The 14,325-nt window shown below is 44.9% G+C and overlaps 1 protein-coding gene across 3 annotated transcripts in view; it reads left to right on the top strand.

Moving 5' to 3' along the window:
* Positions 1-14,012, top strand: part of LOC143146387 (uncharacterized) — a 30,036-nt gene extending 16,024 nt beyond the window's left edge. For all 3 annotated transcript variants that reach the window (XM_076310636.1, XM_076310637.1, XM_076310638.1), the window contains 11 exons: positions 2,481-2,606; positions 3,373-3,780; positions 4,461-4,541; positions 4,958-5,485; positions 6,220-6,755; positions 7,360-7,555; positions 7,621-7,782; positions 7,855-8,091; positions 8,160-8,349; positions 8,583-9,263; positions 9,614-14,012. In XM_076310636.1, the coding sequence (XP_076166751.1) occupies positions 2,481-2,606; positions 3,373-3,780; positions 4,461-4,541; positions 4,958-5,485; positions 6,220-6,755; positions 7,360-7,555; positions 7,621-7,782; positions 7,855-8,091; positions 8,160-8,349; positions 8,583-9,263; positions 9,614-9,837 (3,369 nt within the window). In that variant the 3' untranslated portion in view covers positions 9,838-14,012. The remainder of the gene's footprint in view (positions 1-2,480; positions 2,607-3,372; positions 3,781-4,460; positions 4,542-4,957; positions 5,486-6,219; positions 6,756-7,359; positions 7,556-7,620; positions 7,783-7,854; positions 8,092-8,159; positions 8,350-8,582; positions 9,264-9,613) is intronic.
* Positions 14,013-14,325: the final 313 nt, after the last annotated feature.

The raw sequence follows: 14,325 nt of genomic DNA, 5'->3' as shown, positions 1-14,325 counted from the left end.
TGTTCTCTAGAGTAACGCGATAAATTGAAAAAATTTAGGACAGAATTGAAAAAATTTAGGACAGAATTGAAAAAAAATTTTATTTGCACGCTGAACATTTCTAGAACAAATATGAGCATTTTTAACGAGCGGACAGAACTTTTCCCGCACCCTGTATACGAGGTGATACTTGGAACAGACTTTCCATAAATTATTTCTTGTACGAAAAAATAATTCGAATAAAATTTATCTACGTAGCTTCGAAGAGGACATACACTATTGTGATTGGTTTCGTGTTATAATACTTTTTTTTTGAGACGGCTTATTTTAAGTTTTTCAAATGGAAAATTTCTCCCATTATTTGAATAATTCTACGGGAAAAAGTGCTATACCAAATACGTTCTGAAATAAATAGTTATCGAGATATTTTCAGATAAATTGTTTTGTGTTGGAAAATATTATCAGTCAACGTGACTGTTGGCACAACTTGTAAGACAACTTTGTTCACGATGGCAAATCATATTGGCAAACACAGTCCCTGTTAGATGTTAGATATCGGCAAACAAGTATAGTAAATGTGGAAGTCGTACATGAGAAAGGTCTTTCGCGATGTACGGTAACAGCAAGAAATACGATATGATTTTATGGTGCGTGCGATAAAGATGCCACGAGAGCTAAGATATTATACGAAGCTAAGTATCCTGATCGAAATCAACCAGTACATTCTACTTTCTTGAGACCGAGAGAAATGCTCGAAGAGACTTGAAAAAGTTTCTCGTTATGTAAATAAAATTAATTCACCGATCACCTCTATAATTGTTAATTTTACATTCCATTTGACACAATACTTTCTCACGTAGAACTCGATGCTCCGAATTATTATTATTCCGTTGAAAAAAACTAAAAATGACCTTCGCGTATCGCGACAAAGACACAAAGTAACATAAAACCGACCATACTGTACGTAACCTCCCAAAAGTTGGATAACTTTTATTCGAAATGTATGTTCGTGCGACGAATAATTCATAAATTTCTCAAAGTTTTGTACATTCTGAATTCGTTAACACGGACAAATGTTGCAGAATTTTTCCCTCGAAAACTCGTTGAATTGGAACTACGTTATTTCTGGGTCGCCCTTTAATATAGAATGCAAAAGTTCCAACCATTTTGAATGTAATGTTTCTGGGGACAGTTCTACCTCTCCGGGTAAATTTTTGCACTGTTCGCGAAAAACGAGGGAGGAAAAGGCTAAGTGGTGTAACGAGGTCTACCTTTCTGCGACCTCGCTTTTTCGTAAGTGCAACGATGCACCTGCAGAATGCAATTTCTGTATATTTTCTAAATGGGGGTGTCGTATAGTTTTTTTTCTCGGCCGGATCTATTCTCTTTATTATTTTGGATATAAAAGTAACGGGAGGAGGTGTTCGAGAAATTAATATTTTGCATAAACATCGTTCTTACAAAACAAGTCCTTCCTCTAACGTTACTTTCTATCCGCGACAAAAATGAAGACACGTCATGCCCTAATTGTACAACACGCATCCTGTATTCCGGAGCATCGAACATTGAAACTTTTCGAATAATTCATTATTTAATTGCAAAATCCTACTTTCGTCGTTTTACAATACTTCACTTCACTTTTTATACGATTCTAGTGCAAGAAGTTATTATTATTACTATATTATTATTAATTTTATTATTATTATTCTTTCCACTACTATCACTACTACTACTGCTATTACTATTATTATTATTATTATTACCACTACTATCACCACTACTACTACTACTACTATTACTATTACTATTATTATTATTATTATTATTATTATTACCACTACTATCACCACTTCTACTACTACTACTATTATTATTATCATTACCGCTACTATTATCATTATTATTACCGCTACTATTAGTATTACACGTGCACCCACATTTTTATTATTCAACTCGTAGAACGTGCACAGCCACGAATATAAATTTGCTCGCGCACCGTTTCTACCGATGAAAAAAATACCCGGTCGTAAAATATCTTGATTTATTTATCGTCAAATTAAAAGACGACGCCGCTCGTGGAAACACCTCGCGACATTTGACGCACTATATCCACCAGCTGTCGTAGATAACGCGTCCGAATTCAGGGACCATCGCGGAGAGGTGGTGGGACGGAGGGTGAGGTTCGATACCCCGTGATCCCGGTTGAAATTGCATCGCCGAGAAATTCGTTTCATTCGAATAATTAATTCGGTTACGTAAATTTAATTTCCGCCATCGAGTTGATCGAATTACGTCGCGCGGGCGAATTATTTTTTTTTTCCTTCGTTTCTTTTTTTTCTTTCTTTTTTATCATCCACCAACGCGGTCGAAAATCTGTTTTCCGTGTTATCGGAGCGAGTGAATTTAATCGAATTGGACGCGGTGGGGAACTCCATTTCCGAACGATTTCCTTATATACCGTTCTCGCGTCACTGATCCGGTCCCGTCGACTTGCATTTCAGAGTGCGTTTTCGATGCACCCGCAAAGTGTCAAGGAGAACTCGAACATGGACTCCTCGGTGATCCTCAGCGGGCCTGGGAACGTGAAACACCGTAAAGAGAAACACCTCACCGCGGTACAGTGGCAGGTGAGTGTTGCATTATAGTTACGTGACTCCTTGGGGCACTGCAGCCGGTCGGGGAACTTGATCGATACGGCGCGTGCGGTGAACGCCCCGAGGGCGTTCCACGTGAACGGCTGACAAACGGGGCACCGGGATTTCCGCACAGGGGCTGCGCGAAAGATTCGCACACGCGAATTTGAAAGAATAATCGAAGGGTGTCTGGAAAAGGGGTACATAATTCATACATTGCACAAAAAACTTTCGAAACAATTGCTCTCTGTGGCGGTAAAATACAGCTGCCGCAACGTACACTTTGAAAAATAAATAATGAACCAGTATCGAGAAAGTTGTATGTTCATTATATTCCTATTCGTATTTGATTGTAAATAAAACAAAATGTAGTGATTGTGATTTTTGTGCGTTATCGATTGAAGGTGTAGAATTTTTCTTTGGGTGGTTTTCGGGTAGTAAATTTTTTTCTGTTAAGCTACAAAAATTAGAGAACTTCTTCCAAAAAATTCTCCTAAAAAATTCTTCTTCTAAAAAATTCTCCTAGAAAATTCCTCTTCTAAAAAATTCTCCTAGAAAATTCTTCTTCTAAAAAATTCTCCTAGAAAATTCTTCTTCTAAAAAGTTCTCCTAGAAGATTCTTCTTCTAAAAAATTCTTCCTAAAAAATTCTCCTAAAAGATTCTTCTTCAAAAAAATGTTTCCAAAAAATTCTCCTAAAAAATGTTCAGCAAACTCTGAACGTGAAACGTTCGTAAACGGTCGATGATAATTGATAACAGGTGGGCTGCGATGGACACCTGTGGAGACATCAGACGGACCTGGTGAAACGATTGCGCGAGCAAGCGAAAGATGGCACTCTAGCCGAGGTTATGCAGCATCCGGTTCTGATGTGGCGCGTGAAGACGGATTCGGTCTCCTTAGTGAGAAGCAGAAGGAAAGCTGGCTCTGGGTTAGGTCCTGGGAACCCTCCTTCGGGGGAGTATGACAACTACGACGACGATTACGAGGACTACGAGGACGGTGAGGAGGATGGAGAGGACGGTGAGGAGGATGGCGAGGACGGTGAGGACGGCGAGGACTCGCAAGTGCAGCCAACCTTTGTGCCGGAAACGAACTCGCCTAGAGAAAACTTTGGTCCGGAGCATCCTCACAGACACCATCATGGAGAGGAGCCCATCGATTGGAACGTAAGTTCCCCTTGGGAAAAGAAACCTGGAACGTCCTGGTTTTATAGCGAGCTGAATATTGTATAGTAGGGAGGAAGAAAGATAGCTTTCGGGTTAGGGGGAATCTGGACAGCGCAGTTTGTTCGCTAGGAACCCTTGAAACGATTGATTAGAATGTCTGAGCCAATAGAATGCGTTATTTCTACGAGGAGTGATCTTTCCTTCTCCGTACAGTACACCTAGGAACTGGAATAGGTACATACATTGTAATATTAATAGTTAATGTACGATTGGGTACACTTTGATCCAGTAGAATTCACAATTTCTTCCAGGAGTAATCTTTCCTTCTTCGTACACTATATTTAGGAATTTATTAGACTAATTGTAACACGAATCGTTAATAGAAGATTCAAGTACAATCTTACCTAGAACTCACGGTTTTTTCCAAGAGTAATCTTTCCTTCTTCGTACACTATATGTAGGAATTTATTAGACTAATTGTAACACGAATCGTTAATATAAGATCGAGTACATTTAAGATCAATATTAACCACAATAAATTCGTCCCTTTGACCTCAACCATACCGTCAGGGTAAACTCGCGCAAGAAGATGACCTCCTTGCGGACCATTTACTACTCTTTCACGATTTACCTGTAAGAGAGTCATTTGCTCCGAACCTGACGTTCACGTGTGTTTTCAGACGGAGGTCGACGACACGCTCCCGGTGAAGAATCAGGCAAACGCAGCGGAGAACCGAACAACCACCGACACCATCACCACGGTAATTATCGAGCCGTGAACCGTCCAATCGCGCGTAGTCACGTAAAACGACTTCGTGTTCCGATTGGAAACACGTGCTTTCGTTGAAGATTCTAATTTCTGTCCTTCATTCGCCACGCAAAAATCGCTTGAAGGGAGTCGTTGCGCTTGAGATACTTTTAGTCTAGCTGTGGGTACTGCGTGTTTAATGCCGTCCTATGCCATATTTTCCCGCGCCGTTTTAGACGGTATCGATCGATGTATAGAAAGCGCCCGTGCCGCCCGTGCATTACGTTTACAAAGGAAACGAAAGCTCGAGAGACCGACGTTCTACCACCGTTTACTACCACATCTACTTCTACTACCGCTCTACCCTTCGTAATGTAACTAACCAAGTTTCTCGTGGCGTACATCTCGCATCTACTAACGATTTCGCAGACAACAACCACTGAACTTACATCACCACCATCAACAACCCCAACAACAACCACGGTCACGACGACCATCCCGACAACAACCTCGACAACCACCACCCAACAACCACCACCGTCAACGGCAACCGGTACCACCACCACCACCACTAGCACAACAACGACCACGATAACAGCCGATACAACAACAACAACTACAACATCATCATCATCACCACCACCACCACCACCACCATCGACTAGCCCACCACCGACCACCGTTGCCCCGCCGACAGAGCCACCACGTATGGAGACCACCGAGGACACCACGGAGAACACCAGACACACCGGGAACAACAACGATACGATAAACGTCTCGTCGGTCACTATTCCAGAAACAACCACCGCGATCATCACCACCACCACCACCACCACAACCACCATCCTCCCTTCGGTAATCGTTCCTCATTCTAGCACGGCCGGAACGCCCACGACCGTCGTCGAAAGAGCGGAGACGGACGTCAACGTTGGTACCGTGAATCTCACCACGGAGGAGGTAATGCTTCGACGCTTACGTGCTTCTCATTTGTATTATAGTCCACGCTGCGCATTATAGTCGATACCACGAGTCTCTCGCTTTGCCAACGGGTTAGGTCGTCACGCACCCGAAACCGATCGTACTCCCGGTGGTATGCGTGCACGTGGTGCACCGGTCGTTCGTTCGTGCGTGCGTGCTTGCGTGCGTGCGTGCTTGCGTGCGTGCGTGCCCGTATGCCACGGCCAACGTCCACACACGCCTCATCGCGCCTCTTTGAACGCGCACGCGCTTCCTTTACGGGTACACCGGCCCGCTCTCGCCGACGGGACAGTTAACTACACACCGTCCAAGGTGTAATTTAATACGCGTGGTGCATAGCCCCGCGTGGAACATTTGTGTGTGGGTTGAGCCGCGCGCTTCCCTAATAATTCATGCTCGGGACGAGCGAAACGAAGAAGAAGCGACTCGCCCGAGCCAGAACGACGAGATGAGAGAAAGAGAGATAAAGAGAGAGAGCTGGTGGTAGTGTACACACGGCGTGTCAGACCCGTGAGAAAAAGAAGCTGAGAAGTGACGCGTTCGAGGAGGCACGATTGCGCGTACCACGTTGCATATTCTTCGTTGCGTTGTTTGTGATCGTCCCTCGCGTCCGCAATCGGTTGCCCAACTTGTTCAGAGTCCACGGTGCACCTAGACGTCCTTAACCATATCCCGCGTACCAAGTCTTTGAAACGTGCTCTTTCTGCCTTCAGCCAACGGAACAGTCGTCAGTGCCAACGACCAAACAGACCACCACCCTAGTACCGACCACAATACCCGCGAACGCCACCACAACGTACATCGCAACCACCATCACCAACACACCACCGACGACATTCGCCACGAACACCACCACGACACCCGTCACAACGATCACGCAAATGCGTACACTGCCGCCCACCACGTCCACCACTTATACGTACATCGCAAGGGCCCCGACCACCACCACAACCACCACCACTGTAGCGAGCACCGCGGCACCGGTGACCACCACCGAAACACCCAGAGTGATCACCGAGAGCGTGGAACACGGGATACAGAACTACCCACCCAGGCAGGACAAGAGACTGAAGAAGATACCGGTGACGGCTGGGAAATCGTTGAGCTACGTGATACCTGCGAACACCTTCAGCGACATCGAGGATGGGGACACCAGGAGGCTGAGGTTGAGCCTGAACCTGCAGGGTGCCCCGTTGAAGAGCTCACATTGGTTGCAGTTCAATCAGAGCACCCAGGAGGTTTACGGATTGTAAGTTGTAGAGTCGTGTTGTCGTTCGAATGGGTACACGCAGGGTGTCTTTACGTGGGAGTTGCTTTTCACGAGAAGGATAAACTTTGTCACAGGGAGACATTATTCTTGGGAAGGGGGGTCAGGTGTGCTTCGAGACAGTGCTGTCCAGGCTGGGTCGAGACCTCTGGGTTGTTTCCATTTCCGCCTGGATAGACCTACAGCGCTCGTACGTCTTAAGAGGGTGACACCGGGCTGTCCTGGCTGTCTCTAGCTTTGTTGCGCGAGGAAGAAACAGGCTGGAAGGGGAAGCAGATCCAGAATTGGACAGAGCTGGTTCAAGGGGACCTGAAACAAGTCTAATTTTAATAGCAGAGATGTCTGTGAAGGGGGATTTCTGGGTCACCGAATTAATCGTCTATGGAAAAAAATTAATTGGGCCACGAAGGATCGGGTTCCTCTCGAGGGTGGATTCTGATTCTTTTTACGTAAGGGGGATGAGGAACTCTCTTTGAATATTCTTCTCTGAAACGTCCACGAATCTCGATGATCGCCACTTTTCACGATGGAATCGTAACCAGTTTGTGGTAGCTTTTAACTGGTTAACGATTTTGATCTATCACAGGCCACTGGAGAACGACATTTCGACCTGGACCTACGAGCTGATCGCTGCTGACAGCGGAGGTCTGAGCGTGTCCGATCAGCTGGACATTCACGTGCAACAACACAAGCTCAGTCGCAGCGTGAACCACGACTTCAGTATTTACCTGAGGATCGATAAACGCACCGAGTTCCCAACCGACGTCGACTGGGAGCTAAAGGTACGTCTCGTCCCTCGCGAAGACTCTCGTACGTTGCGTTTGTGACTCTACCTTCTCTGTGGCAGGTGATTCGAAGCATAGCCGAGATCTACGGGGACTTTGACACCCATCACATCACCGTTCGATCGGTCGACATCGAACACGACCAAGCGATCTTCACGTGGACCAATGACAGCCTACCGAGGAGCAGCGAGTGCCCCAAGGAATACATTGACAACCTCTTGAGTGTACGTACCTCCGCGTCATTTTCAACGTCATTTCTCACCAACGACATTTAACCGATCTAACGCGTTATTTAGGTGCTGATCGACAAAAACGGTGACCCCAGTTTCGCGTTAAGGAACGTCCTCCAACCTGAGATCAGAGTGAAGCGAGTGATCTACCATGGTATCGGGCAGTGCGAGTACGTGGGTCGTCTGGAGCCACCCGAGGTATCCACCGAAGAGCCCAAGTCCAACTTCCCACCTGTACCGAGGAATCAAGTTGACCTGGTCAATGCCCACGTTGGCCAGCTTCTCGTGTTCAAAGTGCCGGAAGTACGTTCACCAAAGAGCATTCCGTGTTTGTATTTTACACATACGGTATTCTCACGTACTCGTTTCAGGACACTTTCTACGATGCTGAAGATGGTTCTGCCCGAAACATGGAGATGTCTCTGTTGACCATTGACCGTACACCTATCCCGGCCCACGAGTGGCTGCAGTTCGACAGCAAGAATCAAGAGTTCTACGGTGTGCCTATGCGCAGCGACGTTGGACGCAAGGAGTACCAGTTGGTCGTGACCGACAAAGATGGTAATACTTTGGAATGGACGAGTCGGGTTACAGATTTTTTTTAGCACACTTCCAACGAATCGATACAATTTTCGTCGTTACAATTTTCATCGTTACAATTTTCAACGTTACAATTTTCATCGTTACAATTTTCATCGTTACAATTTTCATCGTTACAGTTTTTATCGTTACAATTTTCATCGTTACAATTTCCATCGTTACAATTTTCACCGTTACAATTTTCATCGTTACAGACGCCAGCGCCACCGATGGCTTGGTGGTAGTCGTTCACGCTGCTCCCCTGATGCACCACACGGTGGAGTTCTCGATGACCTTGGACATTCCGTACGAGTCGTTCGCGCACTCCGCTCTCCAGAAACGCAACTTCATCGAAAAACTGCGGGACCTCTACCAAGATAAAGACACCTCCGCGATCTCGTTGCACACCATATCGAATGGTAGCACAGTGATCACGTGGCACAATAGAACATTGCCGACATCGTACTGCGCTCACGAGGAGGTGAGCAGACTGAGATCGGTGCTGGTTAAGAGCGACAACGATCGTCGATCCGTCACGGACGAGGTCCTGGACATCATGGGTCAGAAGTTCCCCGTGAAACAGATCACGGTGATCCCCATGGGTATCTGTTTGGGTGAACTGACCGGTATTCACTCGCCGGAGAATCATGCACCACCGGTGGACGATTCCACGTCAGTCGGGGCGTTCCACGACGATTATCTCCTCACGTTCGTCCTGCCTGCTATCATCATAGCCGCGATGCTCATACTGGCGGGTATCATCGCCTGTGTTCTCTACAGACGAAGACGTAGCGGGAAGATGAGCGTCAGCGAGCAGGACGACGAGAGACAGAGTTTTCGAAGCAAGGGGATACCGGTGATCTTCCAGGACGAGCTAGACGAGAAGCCAGATCCAGGTGAGAACCGGGTACCTTACTGTACCGTATTCGTGAAGAATGTTCCAAGCAAAAATTCATTGAAATTTAAAACACTGAACCGATCCAGTCTAAATTTCTACAGACTGAATCGTTGTCCCCTGTGTTGACAAAATTGATCCTTGATACAGTAATATCAAGTCGTTCTGAAAGTGATTTCGTTTTCAAAATGGAGAATGTATAATTTAATGAAACATGTTTCGTTATCACCAAAAGAAACTAAATGACTTTAGTTCAGACAACCTAATAGAACTGTCAATTGAAGCGTCTGTTCGTACACTTTGATTCCAAGGGATTAATAAAAGTGCTAGAAGTATTTCTGTTTGTTGCAGGCAACAAGTCACCGGTCATTCTGAAGGAGGAGAAACCACCGCTACCGCCGCCCGAGTATCAAAAAACCGAAGACGGAGCGGACGTACCGATGCTGCCTAAGGAGAACTCGGAGGAACCGTATCAACCGCCGCCACCGTTTGCCACGAACCGTGACACCAATCGTCAGAATCGTCCCAAACCAACCCCGACGTACAGGAAACCGCCCCCATATGTGCCCCCCTAACAAAATACGGTCCATTCGCCCACGCGCAAATATATGCTAGCGATGCTCGGAGACTCCCCAATACACACGCAAAACCAAAACAATTATCAGAAGAAACCTCAGCTTACCGTTGACGTCGACAACTGTGGGTCTCTGAACGTATACAGCAATCTGTAAGGCTTTTCTCTGTTCGTCCGGTATGATCGGTACATCGTAGTTGAAAGATATTCGTTCGCGAGATACCACGCTGAGAAAAAAAAAAAAAAAAAGAAAAGAAAATCGCGGGCCGCACTTTTACTTACTTTTAACAATAATTCACGTGTACACGTATAGACACCCCGTACACACGTACGTGCACACAGACACAGACTCGTTCACGTATTTAAGGGAGAGATCCATTGTCGACGTGATCCTCAATATTTTTTATTATTATTATTATTATTATTATTATTATTATTATTATTATTATTATACTTTGCCTTGTCAGGTTCCGTTTCAATCGATGTACTCTATCGCGACCGTCTGTATTTCACGGGAAAATTTTTCTAGGGAGTATGGGATACAAATCACGCGTTGCCTTTCGTAACGAATTCAAACTGTAGAAGAGAGAAAGAGAGCGAGAGAGCGAGCGAGAGAAATGAAGGATTCACTGCTCCGACCGGGTTAAGCGGATTTAGCTTTTAGGTTTACCGGTAGAACCAAACACATCGATCGTTACGGCGAAGTATTTGATCCGGTGTGGCACAACTCGGGGACAGCAACGATACTCGTAAAATATTTCAGTAATCAGTGCCATTTTTGTAAGCAATAAGGGTATCCTGCTGCGAGGGGCAAACCACGCGTATAGAATGGTTCTACGACCTTAACGCAGTCACTGTTAAACGGTCTCCAAGTATCAAGGATTATCGACTTAACGAATCTTCTTATCGTACAACGTACCTACAACGTGTAACACTGCCAGATGATTGAACAAAAAACGAAAAACCTAAAAAAAAAAAAAAGAAGAAAAAAAAATGAACAAAATGGAACGAAAAAATGTGAAGCAACGTAACTCGTCGTCGGACGAGGTAGCTTCTCGCCGATCGTGCGACTTTTTTTTTTTTTTTTTTTTAATATATCTATATATATATATTATACATACCGTCTAGGGGAGAGGAAACGTGGGAAACGAAAAAAGGAATTCGATCGTGATCGGGCCCGTCCGACGATCGGTTATCGGTTTCGAAGAATTTAATGTTAGAAAAAAAACTGAGGATTTTTTAAAGAACTTAATCGAATGTATCTGTTCGTGCGATGCCATTGCAGAGTGACAGCAAAATGCTTCCATTGGCACTGTAGGCCATGCAGAATAAAAAAAAAAAAGAAAAACTAATGATAATATATATATATACAAATATATATAAATATGTATATTACCTAATTGTCGTTCGATAGACAGTCTGCAGTCACTTAGGTCAATGTTGTTCAAATATGCTGCCAGACCCACGTCATAGAATTTACGTTTTCTTCATTTTCTTTTTTCGTTCACTGCACACCGCGACACTGTACAGAGGAAGCTTTCTGTTACGTTCTCACGCACAATCTGACGATTCTTTTAGCAACGCCCTGTGACCATCGTCTGTAAGAATTTTTTTGTTCGTTTTACATTCGACTATCGTTTCACGATGAAAAAAAAAAAAAATAAGCCTTTTACGAATTTTTAAAGGTGTGTCTCGAACACGTTTTAAACCTGTCTAAAACGTTGAAGACGAAAGCTATTTAATTTAAACTTTACATAGTTACCAAGCCAAAAGATACTTATTTAAAAAGAAAAATGGAAAAAAAGGGGACAAAAGGGGGAGGGTGGGGAGAATAATGTAATAAGACCGGTTTAATAATGTATACAAAAGCGTGACCCGTACCCTTTGCGCAGGGCGCATATATACACGTTTTATAAATGATTTTGTATAATCTCTCCAACTGCTCTGTTGCAAGATTTTTACGTAATTCTGAAGAAGTGCGTTTTCTGGGTACGATACGGGTATGTGCGCCGTTTCTCCAATACCTCGATGATTTCCTGATATTTTTTAAAAGGGAAATGCGAGACAAAAGAAAAAAAAAAAAGGAAGAAAAAGAAAAAAAAAAGAACAAATAAAATGATATCTTTCGCGCACCTCGAATTTGAAGGCTCCGTTCGCATCCGCTTCGCGAAGACAGGTAGTTGACGAATCCGCAAATTTGGGGTCACTCCTATAAACTCGTGTGAATGATGATGATGATGATGATGATGATAATGACGATGATGATAATTGTGTATGTAGAATGATTAACGGATGTTTCGTATGCAAGCTAAATTACGATATAATATATTACTATTAATTCACGTCTTTGTAATGTAGAAGATTTAAGTATATTTACGCGACAAATCCTTTTTCATCGCGTCTTGTTTATCGCAGTGCGGACTCAACGAAAGACACTTGATCCGTGAAACGAAAGCGTTACCTTGATCTGTAATAAATACAGTGTGGGCTGTAATTCGATATGAAACCGCGCGGAGAAAGCGATTCCTCCTTCGAGAGCAATACGAAATTGTGAAACGAGATATTTTGTGCGTGCCCGAGCTTCGTTCCGAGGAGAAAATACGACTTGAAAGTTCGTGGACCGTTCTCCTCTGTGACATCGTAATTTCTGTTTTCTCTTGGGCATAAATTAACGGTGACGTCGTTGGAATCAATACAACAGGTTGTGTTCGTTCGGTTTATTCCAAGCTCGAGTGCCTAACGACTTGCAATAATCATCGTCGTACGAATCAGGGTTACGCGGGGGTGTTTTATCCCCACCGCTCCGCCCTCCGTCACGTCGCTTCGCCCACCGCTCCGCCCTCCGTCACGTCGCTCCGCCCACCGCGTCCGGGAGAGAGCACAGAGCTCTGCGCGCACATTCGTCGCGCGCTCGCGGTAGGGGAAGCGACCTCGAGCGGCCAATTGATATCGCTCAGACTGCGGCCGAGACACACCCCCGATACGCGCGTACCCCGCGAACTTTCGAACCCGGTTTCCTCGTAAACGAAGCGTCTTGGACAAAAATTTCATTCCACCGTTTCGATCCATTTTTCCACGAGGAATCGTCCCGTCGTCGCTCGGACCCGCGAATTACGTCTCATTCTGCGCAATCGACTCGTAGCCTCGGAATATTTTCTATTTTTGTATAACGTTTTAGCGTACCCCCCTCCTCAAGGAAATTGAAGCGTCGCGGGCCGAGAGGCGGCCGCGCTCGAGCTCCAACTAACGTCGGTACCTTTTTTTATACGAAAAGCTCGTGTCGCGGACGGTCGCCGCCGCCCCCCCTCCCCCCGCGCGGCCAGCGACGACTACGAAAATTGGGGTTCCTCCCCCTCCCTTCTATGTACCGTGGTTCGCGCGCTGCGATAAGCAACGACACTTCATATCATGCTTCTAATCATATCATCGCTCTGACGCGTAACTCTTTCAACCGCTGCAATTGTGTTACTGTGACAAAACGAAAACGAAAAAAAATAATGACAATTATGTATGATAAACGTGTACGATATTTAATAAGATAGGGGGACAGGACCGTGTAAAGAATTGAGAGATGTCGAAGGGCGACCGTGGAGGGGGAACAAGCGTCTTTTATGGTGAAAGACAAATGGAAACTTTCGTTTGCGAGAGAGTTGTTCGAAAGTATTTTGTACAAAGGAAAAGCAAAGAGTGAGAGAGCGAGGGAGAGAGAAAAAATATACGAACGACCAGAGAGAGGGAGCACGGAGGAAAAAGACGAGAACGAAAATGTTCCCACTGGAGAGGGGGGAGGGAAATATGATTGCTGCATCGCGCATAGGAATTTCTTGTACACACAAACGGTATACATAAGAATACATATTGACTGGGATTTTTCGAATTATTTTTGTCCGCTGTAGCGCTTCGACGAGACCGGATGAAAGGACCTCATCGGTGCGATTATTCGCTGAGGGAGGGGGAAAAGCGTCCCTCCCACCCCTCGTATTGGTCGTAGGTGTCTTATTCGGGCGTGGTGGTGGAGGAGGGACCGCCCCACTCGCGATATCATCCTCGAATGGTGTCGTCGATAACGAAACGAAGGAATATTGAAGTAATAACACACGTATACAGATATCTCTGACAAGTACTACATATTAAACATGTGTAAAGTTAAGGAGTTAATAAAGCCATTTTAGGATACCAGGCGTACATAGTTTCTAAGCTCGGATCGAGTATTGTTCGTGAGTCAGCAGGAAGTTGATTTTTAATTTCGCAATGGCGGACCTTGCCCGTGGCGAAGTGGGATTTCCAAGGCGCTGACCTCGACTTTCATTTTATCCTTGCTCCGTACCTTGCTTTGTTACAATATTGCTCCGTTGATAGCGATCTCACTGCTTGTTCCGTCAGCGATATCAGAGTCAAATTCTATCGATATAGAAATATAGATTTCTAATCTACACCTCCATTTATAAGTCCAATGTCTATCTTAGATCAAGTTGTCAATATTTTTATA

The sequence above is a fragment of the Ptiloglossa arizonensis genome, chromosome 4 (genome assembly GCF_051014685.1).
Source record: "Ptiloglossa arizonensis isolate GNS036 chromosome 4, iyPtiAriz1_principal, whole genome shotgun sequence".
NCBI lineage: Eukaryota > Metazoa > Arthropoda > Insecta > Hymenoptera > Colletidae > Ptiloglossa > Ptiloglossa arizonensis.
This window is presented reverse-complemented; position numbering and strand designations above follow the sequence as displayed.